Below are 22,641 nucleotides of genomic sequence, written 5' to 3'. Positions count from 1 at the left end.
TGCAGTATTTTTGCTATAATCCTTGTGTGAGGTTTTTCTACTATCTGTTCTTGAGAGATGTATCAAGATTCAAAGTCCACCATTAGATGGGCTTATAATTTTTCTTGGCTATGCTAGTTATTTGAAGCTGCTGGATGTAATCCTGGATGGCAAGGTGATATATTTCACTTCCAGTCAGTTTCCAGTTTAAACAAGCATTGCACTAATATTAAATGGTTCTGCTATGCTAAGATTTTATTCCCTCTACCTGGGAAGGTTGCTTTGTATAAATTTGGGCAGAGATAATATTGTGGTCCCTTCCACCAGTTGCCCCTGGGTTATATAGAGACTGATACGGAGGATTTTTTTTTTTTTTTTTTTTTTTTTTTTGTGGTTGGAACGGTCTTTGGATTTCTGAGCAAAAGCATAAGAACATAGGGGAAATTTCAATTTGATAACATATGGATGGATTGGCCACTGGTTTTTTAAAAGAATTTTTGGGGTACTTCCTTTACAATAATTATAACTTAACATTAAAACCTGGTTTTATAAGCAATGGAATAAAAAATGAAAAAGAAAATGGGGACTAGGAACTCATAGCCCTGACAGTCTAGTTGGATAAATGAAATAGACATAAATAAGAGAGCATGTTAAGAGAGCTAATGTAATTGCTATAACTAGTAAATATTGCAAGAGCTAAATAAAGGGAAGAATTTTTTTTTTAAGATTTATTTATTTATTTGAAAGGTAGAGTCACAGAGGGGCAGAGGCAGAGAAAGTGAGGTCTTCCATCCACTGGTTCACTCCCCAGATGGTTGCAACGGACGGAGCCCTGCCTATCCAAAGCCAAGAGCCAGGTGCTTCTTCCCGGTCTCCCACGTGGGTAGAGTGGCCCAAGGACTGGTACCATCCCCCACTGCGTTCCCAGGCCTTAGCAGAGAGCTGGACCAGAAGTGGAGCAGCCAGGATGGGAACCGGTGCCCATATGGGATGCCGGCACTGCAGGCAGCAGCCTTACCCTTTACACCACAGAAAGAAATTTAAGATAGGTTTGGGGTGAAAAAAGGAGCAGAGTCTTACTGGTGGTGTCTGCCAGTTGGATATGAATGATGTGTTGCATGGACATGAGTATAGTAGTTTGGCTATAGCTGAGAAAAGTAGCGGGTTATATCTGAACTGTAGGTAAAATTCAGATTATGAGGAGGCTTTTAGGAGTTCGTATGGTTTTGGAGTAGATGAGAATGTGGTATGGAGTTTTAGGAAAATCAAAGTGATAATTATGCATGTTATGAATCAAAATTGATTTCACTTAAATTCAGAACTGTGAGGGAGTATAGAAATCTAGATTTTAGGTCAATATGTTTATTTCAGTAAATGGTTACTGAATATTTACTGTGTGCTACACAATGTATTTTGCACTGAGACTACAGAAGCAAGTGTGATTCTTCCTTTGAACACTTTATAGGGAAAAAAAGACATGTACACCAGCAATTCCAGTAAATAAGTATTTTTAAAATGGGAATGAAGCCATTTGAGGTCACAGATCTAGAAGTCATACTTTCAGCTGAGCAATCAGGAAAAGCTTCTTGTAGCTGACATTTAAATTGGAAGCTAAAATATGAGTGTAAGTAAGAATTCAGCAGAAGTAAACAGGGGTATTCCAACATGAAAGAAAATGTGAGGTGAAGAGTTGGATGGCAGTAGTGGTGGCAGGGATGGCAAAGAGAGAAGAAAGTGACACTGTGTGATGTCCCTGTTCCATGAGTATTAAGCCACTGTAATTGTTCCAGTTTAATGTTTCTCAGTGTGGTTCCCTGACCAGCTGCATCAGGATAGCCTATGCATTCCCAGATGCCTCCTCAAACTTAAATCAGAAACTGGTGGTGGGGCCCAGCCACTCACCTTTCAGCAAACCTTCTGAGTGGTTCTGATGCAAAAAGTTTGTGCATCATTGCTGTAGCAATTTAAGAGCTAATTATCAGAACAAAATTTGCATATGAAAAACATTTAAAAAATAGAAGAAAGATACAATTAAGTGCCATTGAGTATAATAAAAGTTTAGAAAGATGAGAGATTAATATGAGTTAGTGTACTCAAGGAAGGCTTCATAGAGGAGATGGCTGTAAGTGAACTCTTTGAGGATTTTGTCAAACATTATTATTCACGCAAAATGAATCCTTGTGAATAGAAAGGCAATTGGAAAATGTTATAAATTAAGTATCCTGTGTTGTTACTCCCCCTAAGAATATTTTTGTTAATTCTTCCCTTGTCATCAACCTGAAGTTTTCAGTAGGAGTGCCAGCTTATACTGTGCACAGCATGGAATACTTGGGTGATGGTTTCATAGAGAAGCTGTACTGATGCTAAGGAATATTTGAGTGTTTGCTAGGGCAGCAATTAAAATTTCCCATTGATCCATTCACTTTTTTATTTTTTATTTGTATATATCTCATAAATACAACATTAGGAACATAGTAATTCTTCCCACCGTACCCACCCTCCCACCTACCTCCCCTTCCTCCTCCTTCTCCTGTTTAGTGCGAGAAAGAAAAAGAAACAGGAAGAATGAAAAACAAAGAAAGAATGGAATAAAAACACTAAGAGAACTGTTCCTCAACAGTCTAGACAAGGGCTGTTCTATTATTGCTTCTTCACCTTTTCTTATTCAAGCACCTTTCACTTTTCTGAAAATCCTAGATTAAAGTTCATTTTGAAGATATTAAATCATACCAATATCACTCTTTAAAAAAAAAGATTTATATATTTATTTGAAAGGCAGAGAATCAGAAAGAGAGAGAGAGGGAGAGAATCTTCCGGCTGTTGGTTCACTCCCCAAATGGCTACAACAGCCAGGTCTGGGCCAAGCCGAAGCCAGGATCCAGGAGCTTCTGCCGGGTCTCCTACGTGGGTGGAAGGGGCCCAAGGACTTGAGGCATCTTCCACTGCTTTCCCAGCACTGGAAGTGGAGCAGCCAGGACTTAAACTGGCGCCCGTTTGGGATGATGGCACTGCAGGCAGCGGCTAAGCCTTCTATGCCACAGTGTCGACCCCACCAGTATCACTCTTATTAAGGGAATCCATTAAATAATTGTATTGTTTCTTAGCACAGTTTTATGGATGCAGTTATTGTTCACCAAATACTTACTTACTTAATTGACTGAAACTTAAGATTTTCATTTCTAGAGGGAGTGTTATTTTGAAAAATTATATTTAATATCCCATGCAATTCAAATGTTTCATGTATAATTTTGTATATAATTCAAAGGTTTTATATCTTACAGCTTTTAAAAACATTCTTTTAGTTATTATTATTATTTATTATTATATTTGTTATTCTTATCAGAAAAAATAGTATTTGTCTTCATTTATGTTTGATATATGTATTTAATTATCAATATCAACATTCTGAAAATAAATAGCAATTTATGTTTATAAATAGTTTACAATGTGCCTACCATTTTGTTTTTATTTATTTTTTTATTAAAGCTTTTATTTCATGAATGCAAATTTCATAGGTACAACTTTAGGAATATAGTGGTTCTTTTCCCTATACCTGCACTCCCACCCTCACTCCCGTCCCACCTCTTAATCCTTCTCCCATCCCATTCTTCATTAAGGTTCATTTTTAGTTTAAATTTATATACAGAAGACTAACTCTATACTAAGTACAGATTTCAGCAGTTTGCACCCACACACACACTGTTTGAGGACAAGTTTTGAAGTTAATTCTCATAGTACAATTCATTAAGGACAGAGGTCCTACATGGGGAGTAAGTGCACAGTGACTTCTGTTGTTAATTTCACAATTAACACTCTTATTTATGATGTCAGTGATCACCTGAGGCTCTTGCCATGAGCTTCCAAGGCTATAGAAGCCTTTTTGTGACCACAAACTCTGTCAGTATTTGGACAAGGCCATAAGCAAAGTGGAGGTTCTCTCCTCCCTTCAGAGAAAAGTACATCCATTTTTGGTGGCCCCTTCTTTCCACTGGGTCTCACTCACAGAGATCCTTCATGTAAGATATTTTTTGCCACAGTGTCTTAGCTTTCCATGCCTGAAATGCTCTCACAGGCCTTTCAGCCAGACCAGGAAGCCTTAAGGGCTGATTCTGAGATCAGAGTGTTACTAACATCAGTTGTCATTCTATGAATCTCTAGCATTATTCTAAATGCTTTAGGTGTATAAGTATTTACTAGTTTATTTATTTTATTTATCTTAAAGTCAGAGGGAGAGGGAAGGAAAGACAGGGAGAGATCTTCTATCATCTAGTTCACTCCTCAAATGGCTGCCACTGTGCGGGGTAGGCCAAGCTGAATCCAGGAACCTGGAACTCCATCCAGGTCTCCATCATGGGTAGTAGGGGCCTACGTACTTGGGTCACCTTCTTCTGCTTTCCCAGACACATTAGCAGGTAGCTGAATGAGAAGTAGAGCAGCCAGAACTTGAAGTGGTGCTCATATGAAAGACCGATATTATAGGCAATGGCTTAACCTGTTGCATGCAATGCTAATCCCTTATTTAATTTTTAAAAAGATTTAATTATATTTATTTGTAAGGCAGAATTACAGGAGAGAGGGAAACATACACACCCAAAGAGAAAGAGACTGAGAGCAAGAGATTTTCCAAATCTCTTGGTGTGCTCCCCAAATAGACACAATGGCCAGGGCTGTCTGAGACTGAAGACAGGGGCCTGGAACTCCATCCAGATCTTCAACATGGGTGGCAAGGGCCTAAGCACTTGGACCATATTCTGTCACTCTCCTACGTCCATTAATAGGGAGATGGATTGAAAGTGGAGCAGCTGAGACGCAAATGGTTCTCATATGAGACACCATCGTTGCAGATGGCAGCTTAACCTGCTGCACCAGGACCCTGGCCCTGACTTGTTTAATTTTCACAATAGCTCCAAAACTTATATTGGACTCGTCTCCCATTTTGTGGATAAGTAAATGAGGAACAGAGAAGTTAAATATCTTGACCAAGTGTCACAGAGCTGGTAAGTGATAAATTCAGGGTTCAAACACAGGTAGTTTGACTCCAGGGTCTTCAGCTACAACACTGTTCTGCTCTAGGATATTCACAGTACCATTCAGTTTCACCCCCTGTCATCATCATCAGTTTATTAACTACTTTTCAAACCTAAACAATTAATGATTTAAAAGAATGTTATTTTTTCTTTTGCATTTCATCAATAGGATCCTCCGAGGTTTGTTTACCATCATGACCTTTGTAGATACTGATATTCTAGCACTGGGCCTGTATCATTCTGTCTAATGGAAACCCTGGTATGTTCTCACTGAGGTTGTAGCCACAGAAGCATTCTGAGACAGAGGTCTGCTTGAGGACATTGATTGGAAAGGGCCCTTAGGACCTTCCTCTATGAGAGAGTAAAGAAAGTGGAACTGAGCAGAAGAAATTAAACTCCAGTACAGTTTCAAGATAGGTCTTACCATTCAGAGTTGTCTTTCCTTGAGGCAAGAGCCCAGGCCTTTGTTACATCTGCTCTGCAGTCATTGGATATAGACTTCTAGGAATGACACATGACCTTGAGTGATGGCGCTTTGTTTTGATGGTAGGGTTTTTGGAGAAGGACTTAGCTGACTACCACAAGCCATCAGCCTCCCAGTATCCACTATACAAAAGATTCTCAAACCAGTAAGTAAGCTTAGTAAAACACAGAATGTTAGACCTCACCTCCAGAAGTTCTGATTGGCATTGGGCTCAAGAATTTTCATTTATAACAAATCCTCACTTGATGTTGATACCACTGGACCAGCAACCACACTTTGAGAATCACTGGGCTATACATATATTCTTTAAAAGACAGATCTAAAGGTAATTATACTAATCTCTTATGCATTGTCTATATCACATATTTTGGCATTTATGATGACAGTGAACCCTTAGTATTTTGTCAATGTGTCATCTTCCTAATGAGATAATTAGATCACTAAGGAAAAAAAATTTTTCTTTGTAAATGCCCATGCAATTAAACTAATTTTATTTATTTTTGTTAGGGTTTGTATGATTTTGTGATCTATTATGTGACTTCACTAGATGAAGGATTTTTTTGAGATTATTTATTTGAAAGCAGAGTTATAGAGAGAAACAGAAAGACAAAGAGAGAGGGAGATAGCTTCCATCCTCTGGTTCACTGCCCAAATGGCTGCAATGGCTGGGGCTGGAGCAGAATGAAGCTATGAGCCTGGAACTCCATCTAGGTTACCCATGTGGGTGGCAGGGAACCAAGTACTTGGGCCATCTTCTGTTGCTTTCCCAGTTACATTAGCACAGAGTTGGACCAGAATGGAGAAGCCAGGATATGAACTGGTGCCCATATGGGATGTCAGAGTTGCAGGTGGTGGCCAAACCCACTATGCTGCAACACCAGCCCCTAGATGAGGGACTGAATTTCCTGAACAAAAAAGAAAAGTTACAAAATTGCAATGCGGTTGAGAAGATGAAGCAATCTTTTCTGACTTCATGTTAGAGAAGATATGATCAGTGTGACTATAAATTTCACTTTTTCTATATTTTGTTGTTTTAATTTTTAAAAATACTTATTTGACGGAGTGACAGAGAGATCTTCCATCTGCTGGTTTACTCTCTGAAATGGCTGCAATGACCAGAGCTGGGCAGAGTCAAAGCCAGGAACCAGGAGCCACATGGGTTCAGGGACCCAAGCACTTGGACTACCTTCTGCTGCTTTTCCCAGGTGCATTAGCAGAGAGCTGGATCAGAATTGGAGCAACCAGGTCTCAAACTCTCACCCATGTGGGGTGCCTGCGCCACACGCAGCAGCTTGACTTGCTACACCACAGTGCTGGCCCCTTATTTCTCTTTTATGCTCTCAGATTTGTTCTTTCTCCCAAATATTATTTTATTGTGAAGTATAAAGTACAGTTTATGACATATTTCTTGCTCTCTGTTTCTTAAAATCTCTCATACTTGACCAGTTTTAGTTTTCTCATTTCCAGATGCTTTCAAAAGTAAACTCCCTGTAAAGGTTATGGTAGCAAGGTCCTAGTGTTATGCATAGTGGAGACTTATAAAATATTCTTGTGATATATACATATACACACATAATTGCATATAAACACAGATACTTTATATATCTGTTTATTAAATATTCACAAAACATATTGTTTTTAAAAGATATGTATCCAAAAGCCTATAAATGTGTTCATAGTCTTTGTCTCATTCTGTTTATAAAATAAATACAATAGAGAAATTGAGAATGTGGAAAATTATAATTTCAAAATATAAGTCACTCTAATTACAAATATTCCAATGGAAGTTTTGATGATTTTTCTATTTTTTCTTTTTTTTAAAAGAGTATTTATTTGAAAGTCAGAGTTATTGTATATAGAGAGAAGGAGAGGCAGAGAGAGAGAGAGGTCTTCTATCTGCTAGTTCACTCCCCAAATGGCCACAACAGCCGGAGCTGCACCAATCCGAAGCCAGGAGCCAGGAGCTTTTTCCCAGTCTCCCATGCAGGTGCAGGGGCCAAAGGACTTGGGCCATCTTCTACTGCTTTCCCAGGCCATAGCAGAGAGCTGGATTGGAAGTGGAGCAGTCAGGACTTGAACCGGCGCTCATATGGGATGCCGGCACTGCAGGCAGTGGCTTTACCTGCTACGGCTCAGCTCCGGACCCTATTTTTCATTTTCTATGTGTCGTGGATCATCAAGAACCTGCTACACATGCAGGTTCATATTCGACTTTTTCCATTTCATGAAATATTCTTTAAAGGCATGATTCTTATTCTGTTTTATTTCTTAAATTTTTTTTGTTTTCATTTTGTTTGAAATGCAAAGAGAAAGAGAGAGAAAAAGAGAGATCTCCCATCTGCTGGCTTACTCCCCAAATAACTGCAACAGCCAGGACTGGGCCAGGCCAAAGCCAGAAGCCAGAAACTCAATGGAGATCTTACACATGGGTGGCAGGGACCCTAGTACTTGAGTCATCACTGCTGCCTCCAGGGTGCGCGTTAACAGGAAGCAGGAATTGGAAGTAGAGCCAGTGATGGAACTCAGGCCATCTCACAGGGGATGGGGACATCCCAAGCAGGACTGCTATGCCAAGTACCTACCCCATTAATGCATGATTTGTTAAAGCCTCATTAGAAAACCGTGAGGGAATTATGCCAACATATAACTATGACATAATTTATTTAATATTTTTGAAACACTTGGGATTTTTTTCAAATAACATGTTTTGGGATATTATGTGAAAGCATTTTAATGATGATGAGAATGAGTCTAAAACTGTGGATTCAGCCTCTAATTCCCAGAGTTGACTAAATTTCTATTCATTGTGTTCTGAAAGATTCCACCTATGCTTCATTTTACACCTTATTAGATAATACTAGGAAAAAGATGTTAAAATCTGGAACTCTTGCATTTTAAAAAATAGCAAAATGATTGCTAACGTAGCCTTGTGTAAATGATCCAGTTAGACTTGAGATTTTTTTCTAAGGTTTTTGAGTTGTTTTTCATATAATCACCTAATGAATTCCACACAACTTCCCCAACCCCAACCTTTTCTTTTTCCTGTTTAGCATTTTCCACTTTTTTACTCTGTGATGAACAAGCCCTCCCTGGTTAATTATGTATATATTTAGCTACTGCATGTGTTGGGCTTATTATTGTCATCTAATTAGATGTAACTTGAACTGCTTGCTTCTAGAAAAATCATTAAAAATTCTTTCCTAATGACCTAGAGATGACAAAATGTCTGTAAAGTGTGAAGAAGCAGACAAGCACAGGAACATCGCTCTTAAAGAGTGTTAATCCAGATGCTGCAATCATCTAATTAAACAATATTTTGCTGTCATTAACATTTTCACCAAGGAATTGCAGTTATAATTTCTTTGTCAGCTGTCTCTAGATCACGTTACTTTCAAAACTAAATTGCCATATAAAAACATTAAATTGGATGGTTTAATTAAAAAGGTTTTTTTTTAAATGAAGAAACTCTGAGATCTCATTTACTGTGCTTCACTTTTATTGTTTGAGTAGATGAGTGTCATAGGCTTGCAATATTTAATATTCATCTTCTACGATGAACCCATATATATATATATATGTACACACACACACACACACAGATGTGTGCATACATACACACACACTCAGAACTTAACCACTGCTGGAAAAAGGAGCCCTACTAGTTAGAGCACAAATGTACTTACTACATTTTAAGTACCCTAAAGAAAAAACAATTGGTAAATAAATATCTAGATGTGCCAGAACACCGAAAAGGTATTTCTTTGGATAATTTAGAAATATTTTTCATATCACATAGGTATTCAGTAAAAAATAATTAAAGGAATAATGCTAATTTGTGGGTAAAACTTATAAATGCAAAATCCCAAAGTACCAGTTATTCATTCTGATTTTTCTATGTGACATTGAACACATTGCACGTTTTTAAAACAAAGCAAAAATATTATATTGGTTGTCCATGTTGCAGGATTCATATGGACATTCTCACTAAAACAAGTTTTAACTGTATTACATTTATTTATAAAGTTTGTTTATTAGAATGGAACTGGTACCATAAGCTCTAGTTACATGTGCACATCCATGATGCTATTATGTCTCATATATCCATCTTTGCCTTTGCATAATCCTTATAGTTTGAAGAAATGCTCTGCAGTTTTCCTTCTTTACTTGGTTTCTCTTTGCTTATCTTTAAAAATGAATCTTGTTTCATTCCATTTCTATCCTATGTATATTCATTCTATCAGCAGATACTTACTGGACAGACAGTATATACCAATATACAGAGATTTTTTATAAAACAATACAACCCAGCCCATGGATTCATGAGTTTACAGACTAGATGAGAGGCAGAAAAGTGAACAATGGCATGTATTAGGCTAAATAGAGGTCAGTACCAGTGCTGTTTCGGGAGAACAAAAGGGAAGACCTCACCCAGCAAATGCAAAGTGGAAGAACCACTCTGCTTCCCAGCAGCTACCAACAGATTGTAGACATACCCCCCATCAAGTTACAAACAATGTGTAATTTAGTTGTAGAATACAAAACTTCATGTAATAAAAAGAAAAAATATCTGACCAATAAATATTTGCTGAATGAATTCATATATTTTAATCAATGTTTGTTTATATTAGTGGATTTAGTTCTTACTCAGATTGGCTTATTTTTCTTTTTCACAATCACATTTTCCAGTAGCTGAAATAATAGATATCCTTTAATGTTGCTTCCTGATCATATACAAGATAATGTCTACATGTGTATGTTACTGTTAGGGTATTTAGGTGGTGTGTGCACCAAGGCATGCCAAATGAAATTTTTATCACGGAGTACCAGTGAAATAGTCATTTTGTGTGAATATGAATGGAAATTTGGAAATATACCCATAATCAGAGCATAAGACATTCTTGCAAAAAAAAAAAAATCATGTCCAGCAAAAGTTATTTAGACTTTTTTTTAATAGTGATTCTCTTAATTTCATCTGATCATGTTATTTCAGTGTCAGTTAATGGCTGGGCAGTGCTGTGCTCCCCTAAACTCACCACATTCCCATTGTGCTTCAATATCCTATCTGAAAAATTTATTAATTCTACCAAAAAAAAAAAAACCTGACAAACCCAATGTAAGGTATAGCACTTCTTCATTGAAAGGAAGCAACATATTACAAAAAATATCATGAACTTAAAGGAATGGGGAAAATTGTGGTTGATAATCTGACCCTATACTTTTTTGTCCTTCAGAGTACTTCTGTTTACCTGCACATTCTCTACACTGATTCTTGTTATCTGCTTAATATTGTTATTCTGTGTACTGGGAATATACTTTCTAAATAAAGATTCATTATACTAGTAATAAACTGCAAGTGTTCAGAACAGCAGGATGGCCTCCCCTGTGGTCACTTTCAGGGACCTTGGTCAACAAGACTGCCTCTAAGGTCACACTATGATCTTTATCAAGTCACCTGTGGGAAGCTATGGTGGGCTAACCCTCAGAGTGGCACATATCACCCCTGCCTCTGTTCTGTAGATTACAAATGAATCCCAAGGCAAGAGATGCTTGTCAGGGAGACTGAGATGTGGTCTGACCTGGGAAGACGGGAATAAATTATGATCACCAGCAGTGTTCTCTATCACAATCTTATAAATTGTAATTCTAGTTACTCTTTCAATTATTGAGTGAATTCACTTGAAACATTGTTATCCAAGTGGTTCTGATTAAACAAAGATGTAGTTCAATAAACAAAAGAGCTATTTTCTCTCTGAAGTTCAGGAATTATCTATTATAAGAACAAAAACCGTTTAATGAGAAATTACTATACATAAATTTTCATATCTTTTTTTTTTCTAGGACGGACATATAATGATCTGAACCAATATCCTGTGTTTCCGTGGGTGTTAACAAATTATGAATCAGAAGAATTGGACCTGACTCTTCCAGGAAATTTCAGGGATCTCTCAAAGGTATTATCTCAATATTATGAGTGAGTTTTCTTCATCAGTCTGGAATCTGAAAGCTTTTCTGTCAGTATATAGATCCAACTACTGTTTGTAAGAAAGTAAACTTAACTCTCTTGTTTTGTAGTCAGTGGCTGTGTCACCCATTGGCAGCACAGGACTTAAGCTACAAGATGAGAGATTAGTACTGGCCTGGGTGAAATGAAATGTGTATTTGAGAAAGAATAGAGGTAGAGGCAGCTGGCTCAGGTATTCTAGACTTTAAAAAGTCAAGGTAAGAAACCTAAAATTAGTTCAAAATATAATGGAAAATAATTTCTGTGATACATTTTTTAGGTAATAAGGCACATCATCTTAGAAATAAAATGCCCAGACAGTGGGCATTTTCATACTGAAAAGAAAATTAAATTAAGTGTAACAGGGCTCTGTTTAGACACATGAGAAAATATACAACCCAGAAAATGACAAGAATAGAATACACAACTGTATAGAAAATAAAAAATGAGGCCGGCACCACGGCTCACTAGGCTAATCCTCCGCCTAGCGGCACCGGCACACCAGGTTCTAGTCCCAGTCAGGGCGCCGGATTCTGTCCCGGTTGCCCCTCTTCCAGGCCAGCTCTCTGCTGTGGCCAGGGAGTGCAGTGGAGGATGGCCCAAGTACTTGGGCCCTGCACCCCATGGGAGACCAGGATAAGTACCTGGCTCCTGCCATCAAATCAGCGTGGTGCGCCGGCTGCAGCGCACCGGCTGCAGCAGCCATTGGAGGGTGAACCAACGGCAAAGGAAGACCTTTCTCTTTGTCTCTCTCTCTCACTGTCCACTCTGCCTGTCAAAAAAAAAAAAATTAAAAAAAAAGAAAATAAAAAATGAAATTTTAATTAGTTTACCTTATTTGTCCAGAGGACACCTATTAAGTGGGGTTCTAAACTATTTGAAATACAGTGAAGAATTAGGAGCTAAGCCCAAAAAGCTACTCTGTAGCATATGCTGATGATAGAGCCTGGCCCTGATGTTTATTTACTTTAGCCATGGCAAAACCTGAGTCCATTCACTTTGAATTCACCTCAATTTTCTATCATACTTAGTTGTCTTATTTAGCAGTCCACAGAAGGTTAAAAGGTATGTATGTATTAATATGATTTAGGGAGGGGCAGCTTTCAGGAGTTCATGGAAAAGGGCAATATAACCTCTGAAAATTAGGGAAACATTGCAGCCAATTTAAAATTAATTCCACAGATGTTTTTACACTCAGCATGCCTTCTCCTGCCTTTTTAAAGCTTTCCTTTGAAAGCTAGCCCTACCCACAGTGAAGTTCTGTATTCCACTACTTTCTAGCTGTGTGGCCTAAAACCAGTTTCTCTTAACCCATCTGTAATATGAGAATACTACTACTATCCTACCTTGGACAGTTGTAGAGATCAAGTGTCGTGTGCATTTAAAGAATGTAGTACAGTACTTGGCACAGAGAAACTTCATAAATATTAGCTATTGTCATTATACATGGAATATATCTTAACCTGTTTTTAAAGTCCATATACTAATTTTTCTACATTACCATGTGTTTTTCTCTAGTTATTTGATTTTGTATAAATTCTTTACCAAATCTTAGTAACTAGCTCATTGCTAATTTTAATTATGTTATCATAGATGCTAAAGGGGGTCTAAGAGATCAGTTAGCTGATACCTTACTGAGTCACAGAGCTGGTTCCAAAAAAAATTAGCAACTGAATTCTAATATGCTTGCAGATACAGTAATTTTTCCAGTATAATTCAACTGAACAAAAATCTTTAACCATTTACCATGTGCAAGTCATTTTTCGGGCTCAGGTAAATAGGAGCATTTTAATCCATAGGAACAAATCTAGTTTTATATTACCTGAATAATTAGATCAATCTCCACAAAATTAAGTAAGTCTCTAGGTTTTATTGGAATTCTACACGAGAGGCAGTAAGTAGTTGTTAGAAACAAGAACTCATGAGCTAGACTGAGTTTATACTCTAATTCTGCAACTTAGTAGCTGTGGGGCCTTAAATAAGGTTATTTAATTTCTCTTTGCTTTCATTTACTCGCCTGTAATGGGGACAGTAATAATAGGGTTGATGTATGAGTTGATGAAGTGGTAAGCATAAAGAACCTAGAACAGTGCTTGGCACATCAGTATTCACTAATGCGGTCTACATAATGATAATATTGTACTGAATCACTGATAAAGGCCTATACCTTGATATCTTTTTCAAAACCTTGGTATCTTTTTCAAAAAATGATGATAAATTTATGCTACTACAGTTGTAATTGGAAATAGAATGTTTGAACAGTATAACTTGCCAAAGTTGAGGTATAATTTTTGGATGTAAAACAAAACCATATGAACTCATCAATGTGAGGGTAAAAACTGTTTAGTGCCTTAACCAACTCTTGTCTGCATATGACTTAACATTAGCTGAATAACTATCTATTAAATATTAAACAGAAGTCAGTATATATGTATATATATATACTCTAAAAATTAGAATATTGATTCTCAAGTAGCACAATCTGCTGTAGTAAAACATTATAAGCTGACTACCACATTGGCTATTTTAGATTCTTTTTTTTTTTTAAAAGAATTCTCTTTTCTTGAAATTAACTGGGATATCATGGTGAAAATAAACTTATAAGCCCAAGGTTTCTTTTTTTCCTTCATTTATTTATTGGTTCTTTCAATCATCCAGTCAATGAATATTTATCACACACTGACTACACGTCAAGCACTGTACTGGATGGAAGAGTGTCCAGGAGTGAATAAAACACATGTAGTCAGGGTCCTCCTGGAAGGAGTTCAGTCAAGAGCAAAGACGAAAACTCAGTGACCAGAAATAGATGTGGCAGCCTTCATGACGCAGGTACAGTGGAGACTGCACCACCCTGGGCACTGCATGCTCACCTGCTGTAAGACATTTGAATTCAAGTGTTCTTGAAATGCTAACCCAACCAGAGAAAGTTTATTATTATGATTATAGGTTTATAGAAGGCATCTGGTATAATATTTACTAATAATCACAGATTTGTAGTTTATCCACATAGGAAAGATAGGATACATTTAACGTTTAGGTCACTTTCTAAGTAATTAGAAGATGTAAACCTTCTTCAAGTTTTCTAAGCTGATCTGTCTAATATTTATTTCCTTTGGCACAGTTTTCCCTTTTGTTATTCACCTGTGCTCTTCAAAATTAAACAGTGTTAAGTAAATAGTAGGAGTAAACAGATGGATCCCAAGTAAACTAGGCAACAGAAATACAAACTTTACTCTTGCAAGCATGGATTCCTCATGTTGTGAACAGTTGAACTCATGAGCTCTTAAAAGACAGATAGCTTTTTCTTCCAGTTCGACTGTATTCCATGCTTTAGCAATTTGTTCTTTATATTCTGTCACACTAGCATGATAGGAAAATGTTAGCAAATTAAAGCCTCTTGATATGTTAATAAATTACTCTTGCCTTGTTCCTATGCTTCATTGAATTTCTTAATAGGAACTTCTTACAAATGGGCTAGAAATCTAAGACGACCTTGTATAAAAACCATTAATAAACACAATTTTAATATATGAAAATGTAGCTTATTATACGCCTAATGGGAAAATGACATGTGAAGTATAGAAATATAATTGGAAGGAAAAACTAATATTGTGCAATATTATTGAGTTGAATTGTCCACTAAGCAGCACACTAAATTCTAGTATGTGTAATCAACATCACAAATGAAGTTTTTAATGGAGAGTTTGTTAGTCTTCAGAAGAGCATGGAATAATTGGAATTCTTAACCAGGAATATTCTAAAATACCTCTAAAAACAAAACTAATTATTTCTAAACAAAGATTTGGAGTCCTGACCCAAATAATAATTCTTATCAATGATTCTAGAATATACTTTAATAAGTATTTGGATCCCTACCTAATTTTTAATTTGTTTGCTATATAAAACAAGAAACTTTATACTACCCCAGTATTCTGGCTTCATGAAGTTCTGTGTTGTATCAGTTAGGAAACTTTTGAGTGAAGTTTCAAAAAACTCAGCTTACATTGGCTTGAACAATAAATCAATGTTATCAGTTTTTTTTCCCAAAGAAATCTTTTATTTAAGGAATACAAACTTCATGCATTTCCTAAGTACAACTTTAGGAATATAGTGATTCTTCCCACCATACATTCTCCCCTCCTCCTCCTCCCACTCCCATTCCCAGTCCCATTCTCCACTCCTCCCTCTTTTATTTCCACTCTTGTTTTTTTTACTGAGGTCTATTTTCAGTTGACTTTATACACATACATAGATGAATATTATCAGTTCTTATAGCTGAAAAATTCAAAGGAAGATTTGACTTTAAGAAAGATTTACTTCAGCAGTTTAGATGATACCACCAAGGACCTTGATCTGTCCATGGCTCTGCTTTAGCTTCAGCCACTATAGCCTTCATACTTACCTTCCAATGAACAGCTTCCAGTAGCTCTAAGCACTCTCCTTTTAGTAAAAAAAAAATGGTAGCAATTGTTCCATACCTCACATCATATCATCCAAGAGGTAGCTACCATGGATAACAAAATTTTCTTTCTTAGAAATCACAGAAAATGTCTCATGTCTCCTTGGTGCTATTTAATGGGGAGAAATGCTACTTAAAGATGGAATAAACCAGTCATTTCCTGTGCTTGGAGCTGGAAGTAGAATCAGGATCATAGAAGATATTGTCTAAGAAGAATCCAGAGGAAATTTGGATTTTTGTCCAAAAGGAAAGAGAGCTAGGTAGTAGTCAGCAAACAACTTTGTATTATAAATTGTCAAATACGGTGTGTTTAAGGATTTCTTTACCATTTCTGTAATGAAAATTATAGCAAACAAATTACAGATTTATACACAAATAGCTATTACATAAAAGGAGATTTGCAGGATACGAATAGGACTTTAAGGTTTAGTCCTAACCCTTGAGGAATATATAGTGTTTAGGGCAGAAAAAAAAAAAAACAATAGGCAGTGAATTGCTTACTACATATATAGCATTATAATTTATGAACATTAAATGGAGTCAGATACATTTACAGTAAAGCTAATAGGGCTTAAGCTCTAAGGCCCCTCAGTTCTCTGGGGCTTCTTCATGTGCCTTGGTCTTAATTTTGTGTTCATAGTTTTGTTTGTTTCCTTAAAGAGCCACTCTGAAAACTATTTTAAGTTTCAAGTCTTACTATGCCTGGATCCACCCCCAGTTGCAGAGGAGGAAGCTATGTCTTGGATAAACATATATGGCTTTATGGAAAAGACAAATGAGGGAACACATAGAGATTTTAAACATCTGAGTGTACCCATTGATATGCTTTCCTATATCTGACCCAGGTTCATAATTCAACCATTACATGTACCTCTTATATATTTCCCAAAAGCTTTTGAAAGTATTGACAAAATAATGATTTTCCATTTCATTGTTAAGCAGCATCTAGTATATTAAAAAGGCATGTTGAAAAAATTAACTTAGCATTTTCATAGGATAATGCAGACAAGAACAAGAAACAAAGTTAAATAAAAATAATATCTCTGTAGTAGATGTATTTCCTGGGGCACTGATGACACTGACAGGATGACTACATGATCTGGAGGTGGCTCTCTTCTTCTTGCCAAAGTCCATGCCACAGCCAGGTCTATGGCACTGAGTTCTCATCTGCATAGGAAATTGAATGGTTACAGTTTTTGTTGTCTTACTAGATGCTGGGAAAGGTTAATCCTGGATTACCAAAACTTTCTTGTTTGTCTTTCCTTGCATTAGTATTCAAATTGAGAAATAAAAAAAGGTGAGAATTCATAAATGGAACATGAAAAGAATGTAGATTTTGTTCTAATATTTGTCTATCACATATTATACAAACTTAGGCATATTCTCTGAGCTCTGTACTTGTGTACTCTTCCTTAAATTGAGTACAGTTATGCTTACCTAATTGAAAGAATTAAATATAGCAATATAGGTAAAGCACCTGATATAATGTCTGGCACACAAGTAGCATTCAATGAATGTTTCCTACAAAACTAATTTTCATAATTGTCAGTTGCAGGTTCACTATCTTTGATATGATAGAAAAAATTGTAATGAAACTTAATTCAACTCTTTTTATTGTATATTAGAATAAAACCTTTTTATTCTATTAGAGTAAAAATCAATGCCATTTAATACAAATGTTTTATATAATAAATAATTATTTTTATCATCCTTTTAAATTATCAAGTTGTCAAAACCATAAACATCAATGTGGAAGTTAAAATTAAATACTTATTAAAACTTAAGATTCACTTGAGTTTAGACAATATTTAATATTTACGGTAATCTCACTCTTTCCTTAGCCCACTTAATTTAACAGCTACAAAACATAGGAGCAAGAAAGTTCATTATCAGTAAGATATATTAGACTTCTTGTTTGGTTAGACATCACAGGTTTAAGTTGTACTAATTACATGCTCAGCTTAGAGATTATATTTATTGTTTGACATGATGGACAAGAAGTTAAGAAGCTGTTATCAACCTATCTTTTCAATACCCAGCAACCATGGCTAGCTATAGAGATTTTTGTCCCCCAGATTTGTTCCTTATGGAGATGTGATCTTGTAGAAATATCTATCTTAAAATATGACATGTACTTGTGCTTCCATTATTTACATATACTCATATGAACTTGACTCTGCAGTTGTAGTGGTTACAGGACTTTGACATGCAGTACAGTGCTTGCTCATTAAAGTGTGAATGGAATTTTCCTATTTCCCAGTCATGCCCTCTGATAAATGAAATAGTTTCATCACAAAACCAAGTCCTGCTAATATTGACATGAGTGTAAGACATCACATACACACACCCATTCACTAAGTGGAAAAAAATTTATTTTGTGAACACAAGAGTTATTTGACTGACACATGATGATAAGCATAACCATTTTCCCAAATTATTATGCCACTTAAAAAAAGGAAGTGATAATGCCTTGAGGCTTTGAAATGTGATAATGCAAATGAATGCACTGAAGTGTGAATACTGTTCAGCCATACACCCTTTGATACTGCCAAATGTCTATATACCATGTAGAAAAGAGTTTACCGTGCTAAAGTGGGGAATATGCCACTCTGCAATCTGGAACAAATTTCTACAGCTATATTATTTTTCTTTTTTTACTATTAGTTAATATTATCTAAAAATAAAATTAGTTTAGTATATGCTTTAGCTGATGCTCAACTTTTAACAACAAAACTTGAAGTATGGACAAAACTACTAAGTATATTAGTAGCTGACTTGCTGCTAGAAAACTTACAAAAAGATAAAAGTATAAATGTGTAAATTTAATTATGTGCCATTTGCTAAAAAAATGTACTGCTAATTTGAAAGTTTTGGGTAAAAATATGTTAAATGACACCTTATGTGTTTGATAATGGTTCTTGCTGGGCTTCCTTGTATGGCAGTTCTATTTTAAGGACAAGGTGCCAGTTGGAAGATGAACCAAGAGCATAGAAGGAGTGGTTCACAAAGGAAGAAGGAGTAGTGGATGCCTAACAGGAAAAGGAATAGATACCTATTGTATTGTTGGACCTGGTTCTTTTGCATTGTAGCACCTGGTCCTACATAATTTTGGCAGTTAGTATCCACTTTTATTATCGCTTCTCAGCCTTTTGGCTAAGATCAAGTGCAGTTTTATGTGAATTGCCTGTTTATGTAATTTGCTTATTTATTTAATTGGATTGTTCACTAATTTCTTATTGACTTGTAAGAACTAATATTTTAGGTAAACTAGCCCTTATCCCACATGCTATATATATTTTTCACTTTATTATTTGTCTTTGGATTTTGCTTTAAAATTTTATATAAAATTTCTATATGGGATAATATTATATATTATATAATCAGGCGGTAATCAGGCTAATTATTCCTCATTCATTTAACATTTATTATTCACCTAAAAAGATTCAGATACTGTATTAAGTGCTGAGAATTCAATGATGAATTCTAGACAGGAATTCCCTTTAAAGGTTAGTGTACTGGGTTAATAAAGGTTATAAACTTGCCTAACTATTACCAGATGGTGCCATGTAGGTCTTCACAGGTGAAATTTGAACTGAAAGAATGAGTTGATGTTGCCTGGTCAGATTAGAAGGGATTCTGGGAGATCACTTGGCACAGAAGTATCTCTGTGTACGATTTCTACGTTGTCATGACTGAGAATTTTCAGAGTGATGACATGTAGCTCATGACTGAAAACACAAAAAGGAAAAATTCCTGCCACTCTTCTGAGGATTTTTAAACCTTTGGTTAGTATAGTGAAAGATAACAAGGTAACTTAGATTATATTGGAAATTCAGGAGCATTGAGAGTGTTGGGAGGACTCAAAGATATTCTTGGGAGCCAAACAAATCAATCAGCTGTTTCCAGCAGTATTTTGTACTGAGCTCGAAGCTTCAGCTGCTTCTGTGAGTGTGCTGGCATTGCCCAGCAAAGTGATCTTGATTGGACTCCGCTTCTGTGTCCTCAGCTGTAAGGGAGCTGGAAGAGTAGACTGTAGTGTTCCATCCATTTCTGAGGAGCTATGAAAGATGTACAACTAAGTAAGCAACTAGAGAAGAAAAAAAATAGCATCAAGATGAAACTCAATCTAGAAAATGATGCAGAGATAATATCTTAAACAAATAAATTTAAATTGTTGAACTTCTGTTGGTCTTCTCTGTATAAAGTTAAACGAAAATGGATCTTAGTGGAGAATGGGACTGGGATTAGGAAAGGGAGGAGGAGGAGGAGTGGGAGAGAGGGTGGGAGGGCAGGTTTGGTGGGAAGAATCACTGTATTCTTAAAGTTGTACTTATAAAATGCATAAAGTCTGTATTCCTTAACTGAAAAGTTTCTCTGGGGGAAAAATAAACAAAAAAGAATGATAAAAAAAATTCAACAGCCCTCCCACTGTCTGCTGCTCTATGAGCTGCCCCCCCAACACCAACCTCCCTGTAAGCAAAAACTCATCCCTTTTATCCACCATTGGATTCCCAGTGCCTGAGACAGAACTAGGCATGTGGTTGGAGCTCAACCAAGTGAAAATAAAAGGAGAAAAAGTGTAAAAAAATCAGAATCTGCTTTGAGGTTGTTGATCATTCCTCATATCAATCCCCATTTATTTTTATTTATGTATTTAAATCAATCAATGATTATGCTGACATTTATGTTCTCTCAAAGTCCTTCTAGTGTCTCATATTTATTCAGTATTTTTTATTCATATAATTTTTATTGGCCATTTTTACCTGTTTAATTTATGTGTACACCTGTTCCAAGAAAAGGACTTTATATAACTACAAGGTTTCTAAGACCGAAAAATGTTGATAGATCAAGGCTAAGAGAACGTAAAGGAAAATGGGAAGTTGAAACCAAAGGAAAAGTTAGTACTCAGGAACACATAATCACAATTCTCACCAGAATTCTTCCAAGTACATTCTAAAGAGCTCTAATTCTGTTGTGTGTTAGCAGTTGTTATAAAAACAAAAAGAAGGATATCATCTAGTAACTAACTAAATAAATAACAGTAAAGGGCAACACTGAAGTAAACAACATGAGCGATTCTATTTACAAGATTATTTCTCAGAGCTTTTTCTTTTAAAAAAAAGATTTATTTATTTGTTTGAAAGATAGAGTAATATATAAAGAGGGAGAGACAGAAGGAAAGAGAGAGAGAGAGAGAGCGAGCTTCCATCTGCTGACTCACTCCTCAAATGGCTGCAACAACCATGCTGGCCCAGGCCAAAGCAAGGAGCCAAGGGCTTCATCCAGGGCTCCCACATGGGTTTCAGGGACATAGTAGTTGGGCCATCTTCCACTGCTTTCCCAGGTTTTAGCAGGGAGCTGGATAAAAAGTGGAGCAACCAGGACTGGAACCACTGGAATGCTGACTGCTGCACCACCATGCTGGCCCCTTTCAGAGCATTTCGTCTCCGTAGGCAACTGTCAGGATTTATGTTTCATATAAAAACATCACGAAGCTTTTTCAGGAAAACAAAGCTTTTTGTGGCACTTAACATCTGAGACAGATTTCTCTCTTTGGTCTTTGGAAAGGGGGAAATGAGTGATCAGAGTAGAAAAATCTTCAACATCATTTCTTCACTAAATACAAGTGTCTCACATACATGTTGTAATGTTCTACAGAACACTTCTCACAACAAAAGTATGGAATGTGAATTTCTGTATGTTAGTCTCTCTTGATTCCTTCATATTGAAAATTGTGCTTGTTTGCAGTTGTGCTTGTAAGCAGACTTTACAGCAGTTTTCAAAACTAAATTATAATAATAAAGTTTTGTAAGGACAGAAATTTTATTTTTCATTTTTGCATCTTATTTATTATTATAGTGGTCACTTATAAAAATTCACAGGGACAAAATAGCAAGATATCTAGTAATAGCTTTTAAATTTTCAATTAAGCCTTTTTATATAAAGCTATTTCATAAAGTTCATGGAAAATGTGTATTGTGGACATACCATGCATAGGGTTCAAAAATTTTTTGTACCAAAATAAACTAATCTTATAATTCTATCTTTCCACCAACTTTTTTAAATATCCTCAGATAATAACACCTACAACAAAGTGGGTGTACCTAAATATTTACTCACTGTTGGACAAAAAAGGAAACTACTTTTTATTTTCATCTACTTGCAAGGCAGAAAGAAAGAGAGATCTTCTATCTGCTGATCACTCCCCAAAGGCCTACAACAGCCATGGCTGGGCCAGGCTGAACCCAAGAGCCTCAAACTCCATGTGGGTATCACATGTGAGTGACAAGGGCCAAAATATTTTAACCATCATCTGCTGCCTCCTGAGATGCATTAACAGCAAGCTGGATCAGAACCCAGATAGCCAAGGCTCAAACTGGCTCCTCTGTATTGAATATAGGCATCCCAAGTGGCAGTTTGATCACTGTGCCACAACACCCACCATCTACATATTTATTGTCATAGTATGTAACCTAAAATAAAACAATGTGGCTATTTGATATCATAGACCTCTATACCATTAAGCCAAAATCAGAAATGAAAACTTCAGCTAAGACCGTTTTCTATTTGTGATTATGAGGACGCTATCCTGGACTTCTTAATGATTGGGTGTGCTGAGAAGTTTGAGACACATCCTTTATTGAAGGAAACAGGGGGTTATATGCTAGCACTTACTGTGTACACTGCTGCA

At 36.3% G+C, this 22,641-nt stretch overlaps 1 protein-coding gene across 10 annotated transcripts in view; it reads left to right on the top strand.

Annotated features, from left to right (window-relative positions):
• NBEA (neurobeachin) overlaps positions 1-22,641 on the top strand; it is a 726,466-nt gene that overhangs the window by 608,600 nt on the left and 95,225 nt on the right. For all 10 annotated transcript variants that reach the window (XM_070049020.1, XM_070049018.1, XM_051831739.2 and 7 more), the window contains one exon: positions 11,329-11,441. In XM_070049020.1, coding sequence (XP_069905121.1) covers positions 11,329-11,441 — 113 coding nt within the window. The remainder of the gene's footprint in view (positions 1-11,328; positions 11,442-22,641) is intronic.

Source organism: Oryctolagus cuniculus, chromosome 9 (assembly GCF_964237555.1).
Source record: "Oryctolagus cuniculus chromosome 9, mOryCun1.1, whole genome shotgun sequence".
NCBI lineage: Eukaryota > Metazoa > Chordata > Mammalia > Lagomorpha > Leporidae > Oryctolagus > Oryctolagus cuniculus.
Note: the sequence above shows the minus strand (reverse complement) of the source record. Positions and strands in the feature narration are given on the sequence as shown.